Source organism: Loa loa, assembly GCF_000183805.2.
Source record: "Loa loa unplaced genomic scaffold supercont3.6, whole genome shotgun sequence".
In the NCBI taxonomy this organism is placed as follows: domain Eukaryota; kingdom Metazoa; phylum Nematoda; class Chromadorea; order Rhabditida; family Onchocercidae; genus Loa; species Loa loa.
Genome location: NW_018108186.1, coordinates 565,735 through 588,156, shown reverse-complemented (window position 1 = coordinate 588,156; position 22,422 = coordinate 565,735). Strand labels below are relative to the sequence as shown.

General features: G+C 35.5%; 5 protein-coding genes across 7 annotated transcripts in view; 2 read left to right on the top strand and 3 right to left on the bottom strand.

The window, feature by feature from the left end:
• Window positions 1–150: 150 nt before the first annotated feature.
• Window positions 151–10,231, top strand: LOAG_01847 (hypothetical protein). Its single transcript, XM_020445865.1, has 24 exons — window positions 151–394; window positions 767–949; window positions 1,169–1,372; window positions 1,529–1,702; window positions 1,822–1,995; window positions 2,179–2,352; window positions 2,687–2,866; window positions 3,068–3,250; window positions 3,663–3,832; window positions 4,010–4,198; window positions 4,452–4,554; window positions 4,682–4,879; window positions 4,989–5,147; window positions 5,449–5,676; window positions 6,296–6,438; window positions 6,684–6,786; window positions 7,712–7,810; window positions 7,928–8,065; window positions 8,309–8,529; window positions 8,626–8,719; window positions 8,830–9,009; window positions 9,323–9,491; window positions 9,618–9,794; window positions 9,980–10,231. The coding sequence occupies exons 1-22, from the start codon at window positions 196–198 to the stop codon at window positions 9,487–9,489; spliced, it is 3,663 nt and encodes a 1,220-aa protein (XP_020303726.1). The 5' UTR covers window positions 151–195; the 3' UTR covers window positions 9,490–9,491; window positions 9,618–9,794; window positions 9,980–10,231.
• Window positions 10,232–10,299: 68 nt separating this feature from the next.
• On the bottom strand, window positions 10,300–12,815 carry LOAG_01846. 2 transcript variants are annotated; one of them, XM_020445864.1, is made up of 6 exons: window positions 12,709–12,815; window positions 12,028–12,214; window positions 11,573–11,936; window positions 11,193–11,388; window positions 10,887–11,052; window positions 10,300–10,792 (listed from the first exon to the last, which is right to left on the bottom strand). In XM_020445864.1, the coding sequence occupies exons 3-6, from the start codon at window positions 11,825–11,827 to the stop codon at window positions 10,600–10,602; spliced, it is 810 nt and encodes a 269-aa protein (XP_020307364.1). In that variant the 5' UTR covers window positions 11,828–11,936; window positions 12,028–12,214; window positions 12,709–12,815; the 3' UTR covers window positions 10,300–10,599. The 2 variants fall into 2 exon arrangements, with proteins under 2 accessions (XP_020307364.1, XP_020303725.1); XM_020445863.1 differs by having other exon boundaries at window positions 11,573–11,821.
• Window positions 12,816–13,106: 291 nt separating this feature from the next.
• Window positions 13,107–13,961, top strand: LOAG_01845 (hypothetical protein; the record flags this gene model as incomplete). Its single annotated transcript, XM_003137383.1, has 2 exons — window positions 13,107–13,215; window positions 13,699–13,961. The coding sequence occupies 2 exons, from the start codon at window positions 13,107–13,109 to the stop codon at window positions 13,959–13,961; spliced, it is 372 nt and encodes a 123-aa protein (XP_003137431.1).
• Window positions 13,962–15,365: 1,404 nt separating this feature from the next.
• Window positions 15,366–16,928, bottom strand: LOAG_01844 (helix-loop-helix DNA-binding domain-containing protein; the record flags this gene model as incomplete). Its single annotated transcript, XM_003137382.2, has 3 exons — window positions 15,366–15,497; window positions 15,964–16,138; window positions 16,753–16,928. The coding sequence occupies 3 exons, from the start codon at window positions 16,926–16,928 to the stop codon at window positions 15,381–15,383; spliced, it is 468 nt and encodes a 155-aa protein (XP_003137430.1). The 3' UTR covers window positions 15,366–15,380.
• Window positions 16,929–19,190: 2,262 nt separating this feature from the next.
• The window catches only part of LOAG_16522, a gene marked incomplete at its 5' end in the record, with an annotated part of 6,115 nt that continues 2,883 nt past the window's right edge, over window positions 19,191–22,422 (bottom strand). Inside the window, 6 exons of one of the 2 annotated variants that reach the window (XM_020449175.1) lie at window positions 19,191–19,449; window positions 19,672–19,743; window positions 19,862–19,950; window positions 21,539–21,650; window positions 21,738–21,851; window positions 22,102–22,260. In XM_020449175.1, the coding sequence (XP_020307363.1) occupies window positions 19,318–19,449; window positions 19,672–19,743; window positions 19,862–19,950; window positions 21,539–21,650; window positions 21,738–21,851; window positions 22,102–22,260 (678 nt within the window). In that variant the 3' untranslated portion in view covers window positions 19,191–19,317. The remainder of the gene's footprint in view (window positions 19,450–19,671; window positions 19,744–19,861; window positions 19,951–21,538; window positions 21,651–21,737; window positions 21,852–22,101; window positions 22,261–22,422) is intronic. The other variant, XM_020449176.1, reaches the window with a different exon arrangement.

Below are 22,422 nucleotides of genomic sequence, written 5' to 3'. Positions count from 1 at the left end.
TTTAGAACAAAGATTAACACTTTATAGATATTTCACATCGTTCTTCTCTCATCTCAATGCCTTCCATAACTTTCACTACAACGTGGAACAAATGTCGATTACTATTACTTCTCAATATGACTTATATTTCATGTTTGTTATTGTAGACAGCAATTTTCAGGTGCCATCTTTTAATGATTTTTCTTTATCTCTCCAATGCAAACTGTGTTGTTGTTTTTACTGCTACCGTTAATGGGTTTGATTCACTGTACTCCGACAACGATATGTCCTGACGTAAGTGCCTCAAATCGTCCCAACTATTGCAAGAAAGCGTGTACAAGAGATGAGCAATGCAAGAAAAACAACAAAAGATGCCTTTGTGATGGTACCTGTGGCTTATCATGTGTCAATCCGTGTAAGTGAATTTCATTCTTACCATACAATGTCCAATGTCCGCATTTCCTTATTCACTTTTCCACGCACATTCTTTATGCTTGTACGTGGCTATGACTCTTTACACTCATTACGTGACTATGTTAGTTGGTCCATCAGGCGATGTTGCCAAGCGAATCGTGAATGGAGTGGTACAGTTTACTAAGTAAGCAATACTTCATTTTTTGAAACACTTCCATGTTGAGTTGTCATGTTTCGAATTTCTAATATTTTTTTCTTGGATAACTGACATTTCAATTTCTATTATTGGGAGATGTCTTGAATTTAGCTTACTGATATGTTATTTTATAAACTTGCCACCTGTTGTTAAAGGCTGAAGTTCGGAAAGTTTCAGCGACGACCTGTCATCCATTAGTCGATCTACCGAACGGTTTCATCAGAACACCTGGCGATTTTCTGTTCGGTTCGAATGCGGAATACGGTTGTAATGAAGGGTATGTGTTAGTTGGTCCATCTCAGCGGCGTTGTCAAGCGAACCGAGAATGGAGTGGTACTAAGCCTGAATGCAGATTACTAAGTAAGCAATACTTCGTTTTGTGTTGCCCAGCCAGTCGAATGATTATGTGGTTGCTGTTGATGAACTGGGATTTTTTCATTTCTGCCTTCGACCTGATAATGGTGGATTTTTTGATGGCTTTAGACAAGAAATCAGGAGATAAAGATTCAAAAGATTGCAAAAATGCAGGGAATTGTTGCTTCCCGAGTTAAAAATTTTCAAGAGTAAGGAAAATTGTAGAAAAATGCGGTCCACCACCAGAAATACCCTATGCCCAACATGATGGCAATTCGTACAGTGGTCAATATGAACTAGAGACCGAAGTGCATTACAACTGCGTGCCCGGTTATCATCGTTATAACAATAAAGGAATAACGATAGCAAAATGTTTATTGAATCGAGCAAAAGCAGCAAAATGGTTTGGCCCTGACTTACGATGTCGAGGTGTATATTCCTTTTTAAATAATTTTACTTTGAAGCTTTTAGACCACCGCACTTTAATTCTTATCTTCTAGACTTTTTTCAAGAAGATTTAGGCCTAGATAGCTGGTGACATTTTAACATTTTATGTGCCATCTCCATCATCCGTGTGTTTTGTAGCTCGTAGCTGTCCCGATCCGGGAAATATCATGAACGGAATGCGGAAAGGTGAACTGTACTACTATCCACACACAGTTGAAATTGTATGTCTTCCCGGTTATCAACTGATTGGATCATCGACGCTTCGTTGCTTGAATAACGGACAGTGGAGTGCTCAAATGCCTCACTGCAAACGTAAGTTTCTGAATTTGCGACAATTTTTTTCTTTTGTTGCAGAGCTACTATTCAACTATAACAAGATCTGTACATGTAATGAAATTTATATTGATATTTTGGTATATTTAGTTTTTCAGCAACGGAATGTAAAAGACCATCGGATCCACTGCATGGTAAAGTACTTGGTAGTTCATTGACTTATCAATCTCGTGTTACATATTCATGCAAAACAGGCTACCGACTTGTTGGCCAGGTGCAGAGAATATGTCTTGCCGAAGGTGTTTGGGCTGGTAATGAACCAACATGTGAAGGTTAATTAGAGAAACTTTTTCTAGCTTTAAAAACCTGTACAATGAAAACGGAGGCATTAGAGTGGCATTAGAACATTGGATGCGTTAATTTTCCACAAAAATATAAAAGGACTAAATAAATCAACAAATAGATTAATGAAAGTTTTGAAGTGTGAGTTAAGTGGACCACGAAATTTATTTGAGAAATTCGTTGCCCACAACTGCCTCAATTACACAATGGATATATCGAAGGTGATGACACCCATTTCGGTGCAGTTGTTGTGTTTCGTTGCTTAGAAGGAATGAATCATATTGGTGCACCTTATGCAAAATGTGAAGACGATGCACGGTGGTCACATCCAATGCCTGTTTGTTTGAGTGCTTTTTAAAATATAATTCAATATTTTTTAAATATGATCAATTTTAAATAATATATATATTCCACTTCTTATTCTCATTTTATGCTTTATATCTTGGGAAGAGTGATATGTTGTCGAATCTTTAATGCATTTTTTACTATTTGAAATGTTAGACTGTCTACCACGCAATACAACACTTTGTCGATGATAGTACGATTAATGACGGGCGTAGAAGAAAAATAAGAGTTGTCTCGTTTCAAACTTGATTGAATTTTCTAATTATAACAATTCGTATAAGTTTAGCAGTATAATTGTTTTGTTTAAAAAGCTATGGTCAGTATCTTTCAAAGTAGGTGGATGTCGCATACCCGAAATAAGCGATGGACATGTTGTTAACCACACTCCTTCACAGCTTGCTTTACACGGAGAGCGACTGAGAGTAGAGTGTGCACCAAAACATGAAATAGCTGATGTAGAAGCAACTATAATCTGTCGAAATGGTACTTGGTCACATATGCCAACTTGCATACCAGGTTTTTCATTTATTTCACCTAGGGAAAACTGTCATGCTTATTCCACACATACTTTTTTTCCCAGGAATCACACTATTATGACTACGTGGTCTTATGTCTGAAAAACTGCTAAACATGATTCATTGCAAGTATATTAATAAATTACAGGGAATTTATAAAGTTGATTTAAAATTACGATTTTACAAAATGTATCTATTAAAGTGCGATGCAAATCCTGGCCACCAAGAATGCCAAATGCAAAAGTTGTATTCACAAAATCGTCACACGGAGCATTTGCGAGATATGAGTGCAATGAGGGATATCGGCCATCTGGAATACATAATATTGTTAAATGTTTGTATGGAAAGTGGTCCAGTGAAGGCGAACCATTTTCATGTCAGCCAGGTAGTTTTGCTGCCATTTTCTGGTACGCTTTTGCACCAAGCTTACAAAAAAACTGACTTGTTACCTCGTCGTAGCCTGATGAAGTGAACTGCTGCAACTTTGTCCATCGTAATAATCGAAGTGAATTATAATTTCCCTTGATTTCAGTTAACTTTGCAAAAAGAAAAAAAAAGAATTAGATTGGTGGATGCTATTAGTAAGAACCAGAGGATTGTCTGTGGCGTTCAGCAGTTAAAGTATTTGTGAGATTCAACGGTTGAAGTACTCAAAACAGTAATTTCTATTCTGTTGCTTGCAATGTATAGTAATTTTTAAGCTACATAACGGTCCGACGTTACCTACCTTCTCATTATGTGAGGTGAATACACTGATCCATTTCATCCAATTCATTTCGTAATCTGTAACATTTAAGTTCTCTGTGAACATCCGCTTAAAACGTTTGGGGTCTTAGAAGGCGGGCAAATAATGTTGGAAGGACAGATGGGGGCTTATGACTACGCCCAATATATATCGGAAGTGGAAGAGGGTCGTTCGATTTCATTTCAGTGTAAAAAAGGATTTGTGTTGCTCGGATCACCAAAAGTAATTTTTCATATTTTTTTTTTACTTACTTCACAGCATTCATACTGTGTCTGCTTTTTTGTTATGCCTGTTATAAATTTGAATTGGATGAAATTTGTGCAGAATTAATTTCCTGGACGTTTAAAGTTTGTTGTTTTTTACTTCAAATTAATACTGCCTAACAGTTTTCTGTTGTAGGCAACATGTGTCAATGGGAATTGGATGCCACGGAAGAGGCCAAAATGTGTACCACAAACTCATCCGATGGTGGAAGGACAAATTGCTTGGATGCGACGTCGCCGTTCTGTTGAGTGTGAACCGATTTTAGTTGATTACAGACGGAAAATTGTTGTCACGAAAGGTAATGACAATCCAACTGAAATTATGGTTCGTTTCGAGCAGTCTTCTGACTCTTACTTTCATTTTATTGTAGTTCCAATGTTCTGTTCTATTCTGTATTTCTTTAAAAATCCATTTTGATTGTGAAAAGATCTGAAAATTTCTATTCCCGTTTTTATTCTCATGTTGGTTTTGATTGCAAATCAGACAGAGAGACCTTTTTTATGTGCGTAAAACAGACAAGTTGAAATTAAAGAGATTTCTATCAATTTTGTTATATCGAGTATCAAGTACTGTTTAGGTAATATGTTCTGAAGGTTTTCACTTCGAAAACGCGCGAGCAGATGGAATTGCGTTTTGTAAAAATGGACAATGGAGGCCAAAAGTTCCTAACTGCATTCCTGGTATTGTATTTCTCCCACATATTTTTCAAGCTTACAAACAGATTTTTTTGCTGCTTGGTATTTTACGAAAGCAATAATAGCAATTTGGCAATAGGAAAAATTTTTAAATCCGTGAGTGGTTTTGTAGATGATTGTCGGATACCGATACGCAATCATGCCTTCTTCCTTGACATACGGTCAGAGCAAATCTTGCAGTCAGATGATATTATGCAGCACGGCGGTGGGGCAAGAATGGTTTGTTTACGTGGGTATGAACTGCATGGAAATGATAAATTTGAGTGCAATCAAGGAGTGTTTATTCAGCAAATCGGGCATTGTAGGCCAAGTATAGCTTTGTATTTTTTCTAGTGCAGTTTGGTAACTGGGAAGTATGAGGCAAGGAGTATTTCAGTAGTCAAATTATCAGATAAAGAAACTAGTTTTTTTTCCTGCAGAACGCTGCAAACTAGAAGCAGGTGAGGGCTACAGATACAACTCTAATAAGACAGAATTACATCACAATGAAGAAATTGATATGATATGTGAAACGAACATTATTCGGTTAAAATGTCGCTTTGGTGAAATACTCCCATATTTTGGGTGCACTGATGATGGTTGGTTTAATTCGATATTAAAACTGCTGTTTTCTTATTTGCATTCATTTAATCCTTGTGCTATCAAAAACAGGGTGTAATTTATTTTCTGCCATTAACTAAAATTAGAATGCTAAAGTAATGTAGTTTTAAACTGCTAATTCAAGAATAAAAAGTCCTTAACACATCAAGAAAAAAACGTTTGTGTGTTTAACGGCAAAAATTGTTTCCGAAGATGTCATTTAGTATTTTTGAAATTAATATCTACAGCATGATTGGTTGTTGAGATAACAAAATTATTGGATCATTTTCAAATCTTCAGAATCACCATCAGCATCATGTCGTCGTCCAAATAATGACCAACCATTTGTTGCATACCGCACAACAAATATCAGTGGCCATCCGGTTCGCTTAGATATGAGCGTACAACAGGCCACTTTCCCGAAAAATACAATAATTCAGTACATCTGTGTAAATAATGAATACAAAAATAAAGCGAATGCCATCGAATGTCGGAATGGTGAATGGTTCACGCGTCTTTTACCCTGTGGTAAGTCTGAAAATTTTTATTATTGCTAACTTAAGTTACTTCTATTCAGACTGTGTATTTTTTACAATACTTATACTTCCACGATCTATAATGTCAGAAGGCAGTAGAATTGTCATAACTCCCGGAATCAAAATGTACGCCTGCTGCTGTAGCGTTTTGCGTCACGCATTTACCGAAGAAACCCACTGGAGTAGTCCAAAATTCCGCAAGCTATGCACTAAGTTTTTTCAAGCTTTTGATTCCTATCTTCCACAGAGCTTGAGCTTCAACACTTTTGACTATGGCTATCTTTTACACCGAATGGATGTATCTCATGCCAGCTGCATGTGATTGGAAAGTCTAACATGAAGAATATTAGCATAGAAAATAAAACCTGATTTTAGTCTTAAAGATAATATTTACTGACTGTAAGTGTTTAACACATCAGTTTTATCCCTTTTGAAAAAGATTGTTAGATTTGGAGAAGCTTTCGGTAGCTTTTTTATCCTTTCAAATTTATAAAATTTGAAAGAATGAATGAATGGGTTTTCGAAACTTTCGTAGTATCAGTTCTCATCAAATTGCTTTTATCTTCCAGCTTTGCTTAATGGAATTGAATAAAAATTATTGCTACTTGTAGTCAAAGCGTCTGCAACTACATTTGTTACTCAATCCGATGGAATGTGCAACATACCCAATCTTGCTTCCTCCTACAAAATTCTTAATATCAAAAATGCTCACATTTCAACAAAATCACGTTTTGCTCGTGGAACTACTTTGAAGGTTTTTCTAATTTTTCAAAGAATTCGTCAAATTATCTAAGGCACAGATATTCCTCAGAATATTTTTTAACATCGATTTTACTTCAAAGTTATTGCTGATCAACTGGAAGAAAAAGCTTGGCTTGTATTAGAGTTTTTACGATTGTTCTGACTGTCATCAGGTGCTTAGAATTGCTGCTTTAGTTGATATAGTTTTGGAAAAGATTTTCAAATTTTTTGGAAGCAAAATTTTGCAATCAAGTTTAGATAGGCTGTGCTGTGGGGTTTTTGATAGAAGAAGCTAGAACAATGGAAATGCGCTGTCGTAGAGGCAAATGGGTCACCGCTGGCATGCTGCATTGTTATTCAGGTCAGAAAATTGTTATACGGTATAATAATTAGCAAAAATTGAGTTTCATGACAAATCCCCTTTAACATTACTAATGTTTATACATACCGATGTAAAACCATTTATAAAACTTCCATTTTGAAAATTATGAAACCGGTGATTTTTTATTGAATACTATGTTGTGAAAATTTCTGACAAGGATAGGTCAACTGGAACGATTCAATGACGCCATACGGTAAACTTTTTTATGAAGCTGGCATGTATAGCTGTGAGGCGAATATTCCCTCATTGTTTCATGTTGCCAAAAATACCTTCAATATACTGCAATCGTCGATTGTATGGAATTTAAATATAAACTAACCTTGAAATTCTTTTATTGAGCTTTTATTCATCTCCATTGTTTATTTTATATTGTAAAATAAAATTTGATTTTATATAGAATTTTACGGAATTGGTTGCGTGTAATTTTTCACATGCAACAGATCCATCTTATGTATCAAATATTGTGATGTTTGTATGGTCCCAAATGCACAACTTTCCGGAATACCTCCAAAATCTTACTTTTAATCATTCAATGTGACAGGAAAAAAAAATGAGGATCTAGATCTTTCGTGGTAGTCGTTGAATTTTCTAAATCCTGAATAATAAAGAATATAAGAATTGGAAAAAAACAATGGGCATGGAAAGTCAGAAATTTTGGAGTAGCATCTATTTGATGCATGATGTAGCGGAAGTACCACATTAAATTTTTGTAACAATTTCAGAATGGGAAACGTCACATTAATGAAAGGTTTAAGTTTGTTCTTTCAAAATTTTCCGAAATAACTTTTTATATCATATATGGATGAGTAACCGTCCCCAAACTTACCATTTGTTTACTACTAAGCTTAAAGTTATATATTATTATACGTTTGATTTTATTAAATATTTCTATGAACAGTTACAGACGTACATTCATGTGAATATCGAATGAATGAGAGATCACATTTAATTGCTTTTTCTGCCAAACATAAGCAACAGATTACTTTTAATCAGCGATTTGCTGGTAAGTTTTCTGACCAATTTCAGGATTTCAGGGATTCTGTTAATTTTCATCCTCGTGCTGCTTACCAAGTAGGCCTTTCTTTCATATATATCCTATTTTAATCTTAATGGTTTACAGATGGCACTGAGTTAATTTTCTCATGTCAAGAGTATGGCATGCAGCAGTTTATGGGAAACGCTGTTATCACATGCAGAGAAGGTACATGGGTGCCAAAAATACCCAAATGCATCACGCTGGATCCATACAACAAAAATGGTTGGCGGTACTCTGATTCTGACTGATCTTAAACCCGCGTTGTACTGTCAGTTAGTGTGGGACTGAGTGTTTGTAACATTGTTTTTATAGAGGCTTATTACAATAGCTGTCACATTTCTATTATTGTTTGCTCACGCTACATATATTAAGATTGTTTAGGTATCGTTACTTTATTTTGTATGAATTTGCAAGAACTCCAGTCTCCTGCTGTGTAATAAAATTTAGAATTTTGAATTTCGTCAGATGGTGCGCCACCAATAAATGTGGAATTAGGACGCGGCTTGCATACAGTAACACCGCGAGGACACGTTGTGACGAACATATCAACAACGCTTCGACTTCAATGTTTATTTCCTCGAAAAAAAGGTCAGCCGAGATGGGAAGTTTCAACAACGTACCGTAAATATCCACAATCTTGGATAGAAATCGATTTGCCTGGAAAATCCGGCATGGATGCTTACGAAGTAATGTCCATCACCATTTCCAAACTTTCAGTTCTCTTTACTTTTGATGTAACAATCCCCAGGTAACTTCGAAATAATAATCACCGTTTCTTGTAGTTGACTGTAACAGCAGCACGTCCTGAAGATGGAGGATTTTTCCACTGCGTTCTTCCAAGTGGATACCGAAACACTGTCAGAATCATTGTGAAGGGTTAATATTTAGCTTCAATACCTCTGAACAGCAAAAAAAAGTTTTACATACATAAAAATGCATATATAAAGAAACTGTCGAAATAGGTAACATCGAAAACCTTATTGCAGATCAGAAATGCATACCATTTGCAAATTCGACAAAGTTACAAATCTTTTACACAAGTCCTCATTTATTTATTGGGACAGTCGCACAGTTTTCATGTGGAAAAGGTTCATATGTTGATGGGCCACGTTCATCGATATGTCTAAGTTCCGGGAAGTGGTCTCATACCTTACCAAAATGTCGAGGTACGATTGGATTTCGATAGTAACAATATAATTTGTGCAACTTAGCTGGCGCTCGAAGCCTTTTCTCATTTCATCAATAGTAGCTCAAAACATGAAGACATCAAATGTATCGCGCTCGAAATACACTGCCGATAATAAATGGGCAATATCCGGCACAGGACCTTGCTGTTAAAGTGTTCGGAGAACGCTTACTACCAGTTGTCACTGTCCGTATCTGCTTGAAATCAATTTTTTTTCTTTTTTTCTAGAAAAAAAACCATTATATAATTCAAACGCAATGAATTTCCGCATAGCATTTTTTGTAGCATTGCAGTGTCCACCAATAGTGATCATGGATTTCGAAATGAAAGTAGTGGTCACAACGTTCAAAGTTGGAGGTATAGCACGGTTCTCTTGTTCATTAACACATTTTCTAGATGGGAATCGGACATTACAATGTCTTCCACACGGGGAATGGTCCGGTATTGTACCGCAATGTAAAAGTAAGTTCTCGGCCTGCACAGAAGTGCTTGCCATTCCTTTTTTCACTTAAGCTAAATTTACAGTTTTTATCAATTAGTTTATTGATATATTTCTTCACTGTCAGTTTAATACTACCTGACTTTAAGGTGTGAAATGTCGAGTACCGAAAATACCAAGGAATGCTGCAATTGTTGGGGACGTGAAAGAAGAATACAATGTACGGGAAGTGGTTGTATTTGAATGTAGACGTGGTTACATGTTAACTGGTATCGATTATAGCGTTTGTCATGCAAATGGTAACTGGACTTCTATCGACGTAAAGTGTATGCTTTGGAGATTCGGAGCAGTGAAAAAGGCGTCTTTTCCATTAAGTTCTAATAATTACCTTTTTGGCAATTCACAGAGGTGGTTATAGAAGGAACGCCATAAATCCTAACGAGATAGGATGAAAAACCACTTGCAAACAAGCTACAAAAATCAGTACAAAAAGGATGGTAGAATTTTTCAGGTATACCAATCTGCCGTTTTCCTGGTAAACCAGAACATGGGGACAGCACCTCACCAGCTAAGCCATATTATCTCGTTGGAGAGAAAGTGGTGTTCTACTGCACTTCTACAGAATACCGCCTAGATTCAGAAAATGTACTCGAATGCATATCTTCTGGAAAGTGGAATCGAAAAATTCCGAGATGTGTATCTTTCGAAAAAGAAAAACATAAGCAAAAAATATAAAAATCAAAAAAGTGGGAAGCAACGATAGAAAACTTGTGCATACAGAATGCATAATTATTCTTGTGAACAAATATGATTTGGAAAGCTCCATATAAATCCCATTTTAACACTTTTTATAGACTGAAGTGTAAGAATGTGCAAACTGAGGAAGATTTTGGATTGAATATCTGAACGGTTGTAGATAGAGCAGTAGACATTTTTTCTTAAAATTTTGAAAAGTCTTTCAGAAATGGAAAAAACCTCTTTCAATAAAATACATGAACAGCAAATGAAAACAAAAACTGAATTTCTTTAAATTCTAATCACTAAGAATCAAAATAAGAGATGGATATACAATGCTGTATAGCTTAAATAATACAGTAAAAGAAAAAGCTGAAGTTGTCCAAGGAACTTGAATCAGATCCCGATATTTAACCCTTGCAATTCTGCTGCAGATATTTCAAATGTTGTATATTGTTCATTTGTCTGATGTGCAACACGAACGAAAGTTGCCCGTTTCGAAAGCTCTTTTAATTTCTTCGCACCGATATATGTGCAGGCCGATCGCAGTCCACCTAGCAAATCTTGTACTGTATTGGAAATATCACCTCTGTAAAATAGAATTGATTTTGGATCTTGGGCTGAATTTGCATGATGAAAGAACTGAAATAGTAACACATGATTTCTACAAACGACACACTTGCCTGCATGGAAGAATTACTGTCTTGCCTTCCGAAGCTCGGTATTCTGGTACGTTTCCTTTGTGCTTTTTCATCGCCGTATCAGATGCCATTCCGTAAAACAACTTGTATTTCTGCCCATTCTTCACAACAGTGCCACCACTACACTGATCATGTCCCGCAAAAAGGCCTATAAATAATGTAGGGCTTGACTAGAGGTGTAATTCCTATATAATTTACAACGAGAGGAATTTGTTTTTTTCAACTTGTTTTTTCTGCACGAATGCAGACATTAAGGGCCATGCGGTGGAAGAAAGAAATCTTTGGCACCTCCGATCATTACAAAATCAGCGCCAGCACCAAATGCTTTCGCAACATCTCCAGGGTTTGTGCACCCTCCATCACTCATCACATGCCCATTCAGGCCATGTGAAGCGTCAGCACATTCCAGCACAGCGCTCAATTGTGGATAACCAACTCCAGTTTTCTTCCGTGTCGTGCAAACTGAGCCAGGACCTATGCCCACCTGAAAAACCATATGCAACAGGTGCATACCAAACAAAACATCTCTTGAAAATGGGCAGCAGTAATGATTTGACAAAAACATAGCAAGGTCCGGAAAAAGGTAATAGAAATCATTTTTAAAATTAATAATAAATTATCTGGAGATCTATGTCCCCCAAGTTGTAAAACTTCATCCAAACAAAAACCTTTACAACGTCAGCGCCTGATAGAATCAGTTCCTCAGTCATTTCGCCTGTTACCACATTCCCAGCAAATATTGTGTGCCGAGGAAACTCTTCTCGAACTCGTCGTATAAAATCCACAAACACTTCCGTATATCCATTCGCGACATCCAGACAAATGTACTGTAGTTCGGGTATTAATCCGCAAATCTTTTTTAGTTTTGTAAAATCAGAGTCGGATACTCCAGACGAAATCCCGATTTGTGATAATATCTGCATAAAATTTGAATTTTCCAGATACTTATTTCAGTTCCGTGGTTCTCCATCATACCACTTACATTAACTGTGTTAGCCGCAACCTCTCCTCTTCCAAAAAAGTTCTTTTTTCCTGCAAATTGCCCTATACCCTAAATTATTTAAATCCATCAAGAATTCGACATCGAGTCAAAAAAACATGATGGCAGAGAAATATAACGTACATCTTGGTCCGAGCCTATTCTACCCACAAATTCCATCCATTGTTCAATTGAGTAATGCTTATGCATAAATGTGAAAAGTTTTTCCTTGGAAAGAACTTCCGCCACTTCAAATGTTCCCACAGTGTCCATATTCGATGCAACAATAGGTATGCCAACATACTTCTTTTGCGAGTTTCGAAATATAAATCTGAGAATTTTTATATAACACTGTAATTGCATTTGTTTCTTCAATCTATCAACCTTTGAATACAACGCTGAGAAGCTGGTGAGAAATCAAATGGATAAGAAATAATAACAGAAAAAAATGTAATCTCAATTATATCTTAAGTCATCGTTAGCACCATTCCTTATTAACCGAAGTTTAAGCTTCCGTAAAAAGCATTTATATCTCAGAATGCTAGAAAATTTCTGCAACATATAGTTATAAGCAGGGCCATGCAAGAGTGGAATTCATACAACTGGGCCAATTAGCCATTTAATAACAGCATTAATAGGTAAGCGGTAATTGACTGCTAATAGATAAGTTTTGACCGAAACGAAATCAATACTGCAGATCATTTCCGAAATAATTAACACAGTGGTACTAAAAAGAAAATAAGTGAATGGAAGCGATAATGTTTGCAGGACAACGGATCAAGGATCAAGGAGAATGCATACAAGGAGAATAAGTTAGAAACTTACTCACGAACAAGGTCGACATCCGCTCGACTCTTCAGTGTGGATCGCTTCGGTCTCAAAAGAACGTCCTTGAAATCCAATTTTAGCTCATATTCTACTCTTGGCATCCTGCAGATTTAGTAAAGACGGCTTTACCAAAATTACTACAAAGTCACTTTATGGCAAATTGTTTCCAACATCTAATCATGACACAATGATCACCTTCCACATTCGATCATGACTGATGTCATAATGATTCAAAATGGAGATATAAGACGGACAATACATGTCAATCAATCTCTATAGCTAATAAATTTGGAAATACTCTTTTTTCATGAATCTATACGTAATGTAATAGTAGCTGCTCAAAATTAGGTAATAATACTTACTAAGTTAATAATACTTAAAACTAATAAACAGAAATGAAAGAGCCAAAAACAAGGACAGAAATAGCTAATTTAATAAATGTCACGACATTTATTAAAATTGATCCAATAGTGCCACCGGTTCTTCGAGCGATGACGTCACCAAGTTCTTGAAAATTACCGTAGACAGAACGAGATGTTAAGGAAGCTCACAAAATGTAGAAAAACAGGGACGGAGATAGAAGACATATGCTTCCGTTAGAAACTGGTCGGTTGAAAGATCCACCACCGCCAGTCGCCCCACAAGTCCAAATTTTGCCAACCACTGAAATGCAGCTAAACTGCCAACCGCCTATGAAAATTTGTTGGTGTCACGTTAAATTTCGAAAGCAGAATCCAAATAAACAGAATTAAAATTTAGAGACTTGAGTCCGAGAGCTTGAATTTCAAATGGGATTCGAGTCTTCGAACTTCAAATGAAATTCAAATTAGTGAACTTAAAGCTGCAAAGAGAATCTAAACATGCCATTTTATGATCTGAATGGAATTGAAAAGTGTGAGCTTGTAACTTACGTGAAATTCCAAAATTATGTCTGACAGGATATTGGTATTAAGAATGGAATTAAGACTAGGAAATGTGTTTTTCTAGTCACAAAACCCTTAAACTATACAACCGTCACCGTCATGTCGTGTAGATGTGAAAAGAATACAACGTTGGATTTGATTATCGGTGGTAATTGCTTTCTTTCCAGCAAAGATTTATCAAAAATAATGTGCAGGCAACATCAAACAAAGGTCAACGGTCATGTAATTATATCTCATCCGACGTTTCCACAATATTGTCCTTTGCTAATGATGGCTTATCACATAATTACTGCACAAACGTCGTGGAAGAGTTCAGCGCATTCATAAACAAAAACACTGATCAGAGATAGCGCAAGAAAGTTTTCAGACTAAATCACATGCCACACTTATCATTGTCACACTTGTCATTAGTAATTTACTAATCATAAGCCCAAAAACAATAATTTTTAACAAGAAGAAAATGAAGCTAAGATCAAAAGTTTCTTACACGTAACAAAGTCAGGAAGGAATCACGTAGGATATTATGTTGCATACGATGTGATAGACTTGAAAACTAGTCTGCTAGATATCAGTGCGACAATGTTTGACCTTTGAAAAAAGTAAAATGCGCTAAATGTTCGATAAGCAAACAACAAGAGAGCCAAAACAGGAAAGCGGCGGATATACGAGATGTTAAGTGATCCTTCGCTAATGTGGATGAATAGGTCTCATACCTAAGATCTTAGACCAGAAAAATAAGAAAAATATTTTGTCGGGAAGAAATGTGAATTGGTCCCTAGAGAAATAGTCCAAATTAAGTGGCCAATTAGGAAGTCATTAAGTATGTCCAAAATGTACTCATTTGATTATTTATTCATTTGTACTGAATTCATAGAAAATTTCATTGTTTAACAAAGGACTTATAAGAAGACATCTTGGACGCAGCAATAGACGGAATACAAAGAAACCTGTGATGGTCTCAGTAGTGTTTTGAATTGGTTTAAATAAAAAGAGAATAAATAAATTCACACTGCACATCAAAGGACAAGACCGCCTTGGTAATCTGCCAGGAATCCATACACGGCGATGAATATTGCGATTACACTGTGACGAAGTGAAGGAAATTTTTGTCCCATTTTTTTGCTGGAATACTTGAAAATAGCAATTATCCCTACGAGTTACACGAAAGAACTTCTCCTCCATTGTTTAATTCAGCCAGCCATCCCAAAACTAATTGCGGTAAGGCTTGAAACTGCCTAAGTGTCAAACCTTCGTTTATCTGCTGTAAATCTAGTCTAATTACATGCGATACATGTTACTTGTCATTCAATCCCTTTTGCTAATCGGTTGTAATGAGAATAATATTTTAGTCGGCCTAATTTCAGATTGTCAACATATTTGCTTTAATATGTCGTCATTAATTTTAGTCGAACTATCGATCAGGCACTTTACAGTAAGTCCTGCTTTCTGGGTGGTATTCATTACGATATTTCTACTGCTACAATGAGGTTAATTTGATGATAAAAAAGTAGCACTGATTTTAAGGGAAGAGATAAGCAGTGACAGAACTTTGTCACAGTTAACACATAGCAAGCTGAGCAAGGTAACAACGAAATTAGTCAGTCGGATAGCTCTTTTAAGGATGTTATTGTATACAAAGCGCTGTTGTCGTAAGATGTTCTGTTCGAAGAGGTAAAAATGGATTTAATCATCCGTTTAAAGGATAAGTTAGTAAATTTATATACAAGCAAGAAAGAAAAAAAGAGATCATCGTGGTTTATTCAACAATTCTGCTAAGCAGTCGATGTATTGCTGTGCCATTTGCAGAGTTTCGAATTTTGACAGTCTTCGACCGGTGCCTACCGATGGTAACACAGTTCGCAGCTAAAACAAAAGCATTTTTAAATAAAACTTCCAGGTAAGATGACTTGAGGACAAGTTATTTGCAAACATAATCTATATATGTACATGCTACTGTTAACTTACGTTCAGTAGGATAGAATGATACAAGCGGAATCGTCTGGATGTGACAATCGTTTTTAACTGATCAACTCCCTAATAGTAGTATGGCGTAGTATTCGGTGTTTGCATTGAAATAAGATATAACAAAATAGAAGAAAATACTCAGGTATGTCAGGTAATTTTTGACAACTTTAGATATCATTTTTCCCATATCTGTCGAGCTCTCCGAAGTCTATAACGTCATATAAATGTAATCAACATGATTTCGAAAGAAAAGGTCATCATTCTTTGTTTTGACCTTATTTTCTCGCCTAGTTCCACTCACTTTTCATATTTTTGACCGCCTGTACTTTGTATCGGATAAGTAATGAATAAATAATGAATTTACTCTATCGAATGCATCGTTCAAATTATTCATTCTCTTTCGTTCCCGTGCATTCGCTGCTTGACGTCGCATTCGCAACAACTGTGGGCTAGGTGTTTTGTATCTTCGGGCTCCACTCTTATTTTTCCGCGGTACTTTCATTTCCAGTTGCTCCATTTCCTCTTCTTTCTGAATATAACTGAAATACTGATTTGTTTCCGCATTTTCTGTTAGCATTACGCTGATCACAACACGTTATCATGTGCTGATCATTTCACGTATTACTAATAACAACGAATAATGAGGATGATAATGAGAAAAAAGCCAATGTGAAATTAGTAGGGAATGGGGCATAAGAAAGCCAAGTGATAGTTCTGTGTTGTGAGTTCTTAAGCAGCAACAATTCTTATGTTCACTTCACTTAATTAAAGAAGTCGATCTCCTTCAAGTCAACTTATAAAACTCTCTTTTCTACATTTTTATAAAATTAGTAATCAGACTGTAAAAAAAGTATAAGTAATTGAACAGTCTTTTCGACGAAATATTTCAGTACCAGTAGATTACTTAATATCGGAATAAAATTATATAAGTACATTGCATATTAAGATTTTTGAGTGAAAGCAAAATTCCTATATTTCATTGAGTGAGATTATAAATGATGCCGTATCTGAATGTTGATATTATTACTGCATGATCACTTTGTGATATAGCATCTGTCAAAGAAGTAAGCATGAAATTATCCAAGGATGTCTACAGCTGCAGAATGACAAATATTTGTAGCAAAATTTTGTAACTTATTGAAAACAAACTTACTTTTGATTGCAGCAGAAATTGTCATCGGATTGATCACAGTATGCGCATGGTTGATTAGTATAGTTAGCAGTTGTAGCGATGGCTGTAATATTAGCAGATTTCTTAGTGGATACAGTGGTGAGTGACGCATAATAGTGCTGCTGCCAATTTGCTGATAACGTCGAGGAGGAGGACATTTCCAAAGCAAGTCGGTAATTGTCATTAGCAAACTCGTATCACTAAACTATGGAGAAGAGCCATATGTCATCTCATGCAATCAAAACCGAATTTCCTTTAAGATCTGGGCGGAGCAACAAATTTCTAAGCACATTGTGGTACCCGAACTGTCCCCCTCTCTCCATTCTCTCCGACAAGGAGGGGAAGAGGAGAATCATCCATCAAATCTTACGGTAGCCCATTCTCCATTCCCTATTCTGTTGAATGACATCTCATCTGTTGCGCTGTTGTTTAGTATTTTTATGACGCTACTCAGAAGCTTAACTTTACAAGTAAAACATGAAGAAGTCAATACTTCAATAATGATCATCCGGATTCCAATGATGCAATTTCTTCAAGTATACCTAACTGTGTCACACCGTGTTTTTTGTCAACTGCCTTATAATTTTCTTCAATCTGTTAAGCTAGCGAGAGGTGTAAACTCATGTACAATTACTGCTTAATTTCTCAGTTAGTTTATTCATTTTTAGAGTTTATGCTTGGTCCACTTTTAGACTTAAGTACGACAGTTTCTCTGTATGAGTTTTTAAAATCGTTGTAGTTTTCCCTTGTTGTATAGTTTGTTTGGTGCGTTTATGGATTTTTGAAGACAGAATCTTTCGGGAGTATCTTCTTTTGATGCATAAGATTCAGCCTTGTTTCCTAACACATACTGTCGTTTTTCCAACCAAAGATTTCTTTTCAAAAATCAGTTCATATGCAATAGTCAGCTAGAAAAGCGCACGAGAGCAAAAGAATCTAAGTAGCATGTGAACTTACAACACACTTAAAGTATACTAAAAAAGTACCTAATGAAGGGAATAAATAGATGGGATCTTGTGAAAGATCCAAAACAATAAGAATATCCGCAAGAAGGGGTCATTCAACAACAAAATTTATGTCAAACTTCGTCTTTAGCAAGTTTTAATGTAAGAGTTCCGAATTTTCTCTCTTTTTTCAATATATCCAGTACATTCAGCTTAATTCATGCACATGACTAACCTCTAACTTAATTCATGCATGTAACTAGCTTTCCATCTCTATCCCTTATTGTGACACGTAGTTCACGCAGCTTCTTTGTAGGCATCTGCAAATAGCTTGTTCGTTTCCAACAATCTAAAAAAACCAGCTTCCTTCTGCTTACTATGCTGTTGTGCGTCTTCCTAGCCCAACTATCAGCTGCAATCTAAGTTTTAAACTTTCAGACTGAATATCTTGCATAAGATGTTGGAATACTCGAGATGTGTACATCGTCATACTTCACCACTGAGAGTGCCAGAAGTGGGGATTAATTAGTTCATGAACAGAAAATGCTAACCATTTTTATTTTCTACAGATTTAAACATACACAAATCAACAACTTACATAAACGAGAAAAAAATTCCACTAATCCATATTTTCTAACGCCTTCTAAGAAAACACTTAATTGAAACAAAAACCAATTTGCAGGAAAAACCTAGAATTAGTCTGAAAATGCAAGAAAATGAATTTATTAAGCCTTTTTCAGCTTGAATAACTGTATGGGTGATTTATGCCATATAATGTTTATTGAAAAAAAATCTTCGCAAAATAAGTTTCGTACGACATGCTCCAAACTTTTTCTGTAAAAATAAGTGAAACGGCCACTAATAAGAGAGGAATAACTCAGAAATCAATGAATGCAATCTGCATTGTCAATGGAAACATCAAGTAATATAGGTGACGCATCCTGTCAATGATAATCAAGAAAAGCGTTTGTGAAATTATGAAAACCACAACTTCACAATTATCAAAAATATGACATTATTATAAGCTATGCACACGTGCCGCATTGCATCTTCATCTGACATAAAAAGCTTTATGATAGCTATAAAAATGTATGTAACATGGCCGATGACAAGGTACACTGCTGTTGCGCACTCTCGCATCCTTTAATTACCCAATTTCCAGTTTATTCCGCTCCTCTCACCATATCAATACAATGCACACCGTACTGACCTCATTTCAGGAGTTTATTTTTCGAATTTTTAAAAGCAAAATACGTTCAAAATAGTGAATCTCTTTCTCTTTTTAGTTGTTTCATTTAATGCATAAAATATAACATTACTTCCAGCACTCTACTGGGAAAGAGAACGTGAGGTGAAATGAAGACATTTTTTCACCAACTTTTCTTCAATCTTCGTTTAAAAAATTAAATGAACCCAGCATCTTACAATTTCATGTTAAGGTTTTTCTGAAATTATATTTACTTTAAAAATAAGAAAGGGACTCTAAAAAGTATTATCTAGCACAATAAAGAGATTGCCACAGTTCGTAGCAATAAATAATGCGATTACCTCACTGAAAGAGTGAAGCAGTCTACCATATATTTTTTTTTAACAATGATTTTTCTTAAGAGATAGATAAATCACCAAGACAATTTTTTCCCATGCAAAACACAGGGTCAACTGTTGCCAACAAATTACTGTAAGCACCAAGTAAGCTCAGTCCTGCCAGACCAAAAACAGTGTGGAAAGGATCAGCCTGAAAAAAAGTTAGAAAGAAATTTTCGAAAGAAAAGTGGGTATGATATTGAAACTGTGCAATAAGCTGATTATCAGTCAGCAAACCACTACCTGCAGAAAACGAAATCCACTAAAATAATGGCAGAATAAAAAATGCATGTGCATCAAAATCAACAAATGAGCTCATTTTCTATACTGAAAATCTGCATCAATGTAAATGCAAAGCGAAATATTGACTTACCACATCTCCCGGTCTATCAGCAAAACCACCATCGCTGTCTTGACAAGCTAATACAAATTTTATCATCGACTTCTGAAACAACTGCTAAATTCAACAGATGAATCGCAAAAGTTTACATGCTGTCAATATTAATGCGGTAAAGTATTGTGTTACAAAATTTTAACAAGTTATAATTTCAAATGTTGCTAACATTATCAATCCAGTGTAATCGTCCAAGTATTTTCAGTGATGCAAGTACCCACCATGAGTAACATACATCTGGTAATTTTTCTGGTCTACCTGAAAATTTTCTTTAAAAAACTAATGGGATAAACAGCATAGGTCTCCGGGCAAGTAAAGATTTATGTGTATCTATCCATTTTTATACTGCTTAGTACTAGGCACTATATTTGGACGAGATATGTTCTACGGACATTTCCTTACATACGACCGGAATGTATCTCAGCATGTACAGCCCGATTGTAATCAGTTTGTTAGTATATATTGGGAAATACAACAGAAAGTAAGTACTTTAAGAGACATTGTTACAACTTTTATGAATATCTCATCCTCCCTTATTTCTCTTCATGCACTTTTGTTGATGACATGTCCGATAATGTGTATAATGATGCGTAAATCGTTTAGCTCTTTAAAAGAGAATGTAACATTTATGTACAGTTAGTCGATGAAGAGTGACAAAGGGACAACTATTCTAATTTATTATGTCACACGCCACGCGTCCTTTCCTGAATCCTCTCTTTAATACAAACATCTCCATCAGTATCGTTTCACAAAGGTCACCTTGATCTAATTCACCCTACGATTATATTGACACCGGAAAAAATTCTTTCTTTCCTTTAAAGAATATCATAGTCACATGTTTTATCATTTCGTGAAAAATATTAATGTGATCTCAATTAATGGTTAACACGAATAATTATGAGAAGACAACAGAAATAATCACATAACTTTGCTAAGATAAAACGACACTTGCGATGTACCACAAGATTCGGAGGAAAAACGAATATGCTGCACATTTTTGACGAAAGTCTTTTAAGATTTCAGAAAAGAAAAGACTGTTGTACTTACATTATTACATTGCCTCCCTCATAAAAATTAGCAAACTTTGCGCTTAGAGCCACCACAAGTATAATGGCCAAATGTAAGGGATGACAAGATTGTTAACATGGAAGAGAGAATCAGCAGGAATACGCATAAATCATTCGATGAAAGTAATGTCATTAAAGCTATTATCCAGTGATGCCTTCATTCTTTTCATTTACTCTGCAGGGATCAACTAATATAACATAACGACATTGATGATATAATACATTATGTCATTAGTTGCTACTAAATCTCCCCTTACATTGGTAATTTGAATAATTCCTGCTCATTATAGGAAAGATTATGCCCAATTAAATAAAGCTTGTCTCGTCTATGAAGACGATGGCTGTAGTCTTTATTTTTTCCAATGCTAACTTTGTACTGATGGCAATTCTGTTGAATTGTGACCTTTAACCCCCGACAACCTTCTTGTGCATTTTCTCTTCCAGTTAGTACAAAATTATGTTATGATCTATTTCCGTCTTGATAAGTGTATCTCCTTTTTCATATTTCTAAAATGTCTACAAAAGCTTACCCATTCACCGGAAAAATAACTGGAACGATTTAAGTAACTTCCATCTTATAGTAAAGTTGAGACATAATTTCTCCACTTCTTATTTCGAAAAATTATTATTCTCAAGTTAGAAGTAATATAGTATTTTATAATTACGAAATCTCACGTAATTTCAGCTGGAAATATGCAGATTTAGGCCAAACTTTCAATTAAAGACTCAATTTTGATAAAATAAAGGAAAAGGAAAAAAATCTCAAAAATCAAACACACCATTCAGGCCACCTGATCGGCATTGTCTTTCGGCCAGCCATCGTGCTGTTCGCTGAACGTCGATCATTTCTAAGCAATCCGCTATCGCTAGGCTTCCCAAACAACAATATACCTGACGATGAACAAATTTGTCGCTTTTAATATCATTTAAATTAATGATTCATGGTATTACTAAGAGCAAAATAATGTGAACGCAAACCTGTCCGGCATGGCTTTCCGAACCAGGCCTGGTTCCAAATCCACCGTCGAAATTGTAACAATGAAGGATGAAATCAATAGCCTTTTCTACGTTTACCGAGTTTTCTAACTTTCTCTAAAAAAGTGGATTGGATAAAAACAAATACTTTAATAATAAGGAGAGATGAATCCTAGTTTTCTTTTGGTTTTATTTCCATTTATTTTTGAAGAATTTATTTATCCTTTCTTTACAAAAAATAAAAACATAAAATAACCTCATGATACTCAATGGGTTTCATTGCTATTAAACGAACCCTTATTTACCTGCCATTTATTAATCAAATTAGTCATTATGTCTAAACTTTCAAATGCTTTCTTGGACTTACAATCAAATGGAGCGTAGCCAATGCACAGAATGAGAAGCGCGTATCAATCTCATTGTATTCATCACCGCCAAAACTTCCATCCTCATTTTGTAAGGATGTGACATAACAGGCCACCGCATTTGTATCAATTTCATCCAGTTTACCCAGCATTACCATTATCTAAAATTTGAAAAACTCAAAACAGTACCTTTACAAAAGAATCACACAGAACTTTCAGTACTTTGCTAATAACTATTTCGTGTTTAATGAAGGTTCACCGCTAACTTCATAGTTTCCGATACTTTATTATTATTATTATTTTTTTTTTGTTATTATTTTCTT

What these genes read in the sequence shown, in the direction of transcription:
- LOAG_01847 (XM_020445865.1), top strand. Translation starts at nt 196, where the DNA reads ATGCAAACTGTGTTGTTGTTTTTACTGCTACCGTTAATGGGTTTGATT. An exon ending in GGATCCATACAACAAAAATG is followed by an intron (nt 8,066 to 8,308) that starts GTTGGCGGTACT and finishes GAATTTCGTCAG; the next exon opens with ATGGTGCGCCACCAATAAAT. An exon ending in CCGGCATGGATGCTTACGAA is followed by an intron (nt 8,530 to 8,625) that starts GTAATGTCCATC and finishes CGTTTCTTGTAG; the next exon opens with TTGACTGTAACAGCAGCACG.
- LOAG_01846 (XM_020445863.1), bottom strand. Translation starts at nt 12,812, where the DNA reads ATGCCAAGAGTAGAATATGAGCTAAAATTGGATTTCAAGGACGTTCTT. An exon ending in GATGTCGACCTTGTTCGTGA is followed by an intron (nt 12,215 to 12,708) that starts GTAAGTTTCTAA and finishes AAAAATTCTCAG; the next exon opens with ATTTATATTTCGAAACTCGC. An exon ending in TGATTTTGTAATGATCGGAG is followed by an intron (nt 11,053 to 11,192) that starts GTGCCAAAGATT and finishes CATTATTTATAG; the next exon opens with GCCTTTTTGCGGGACATGAT.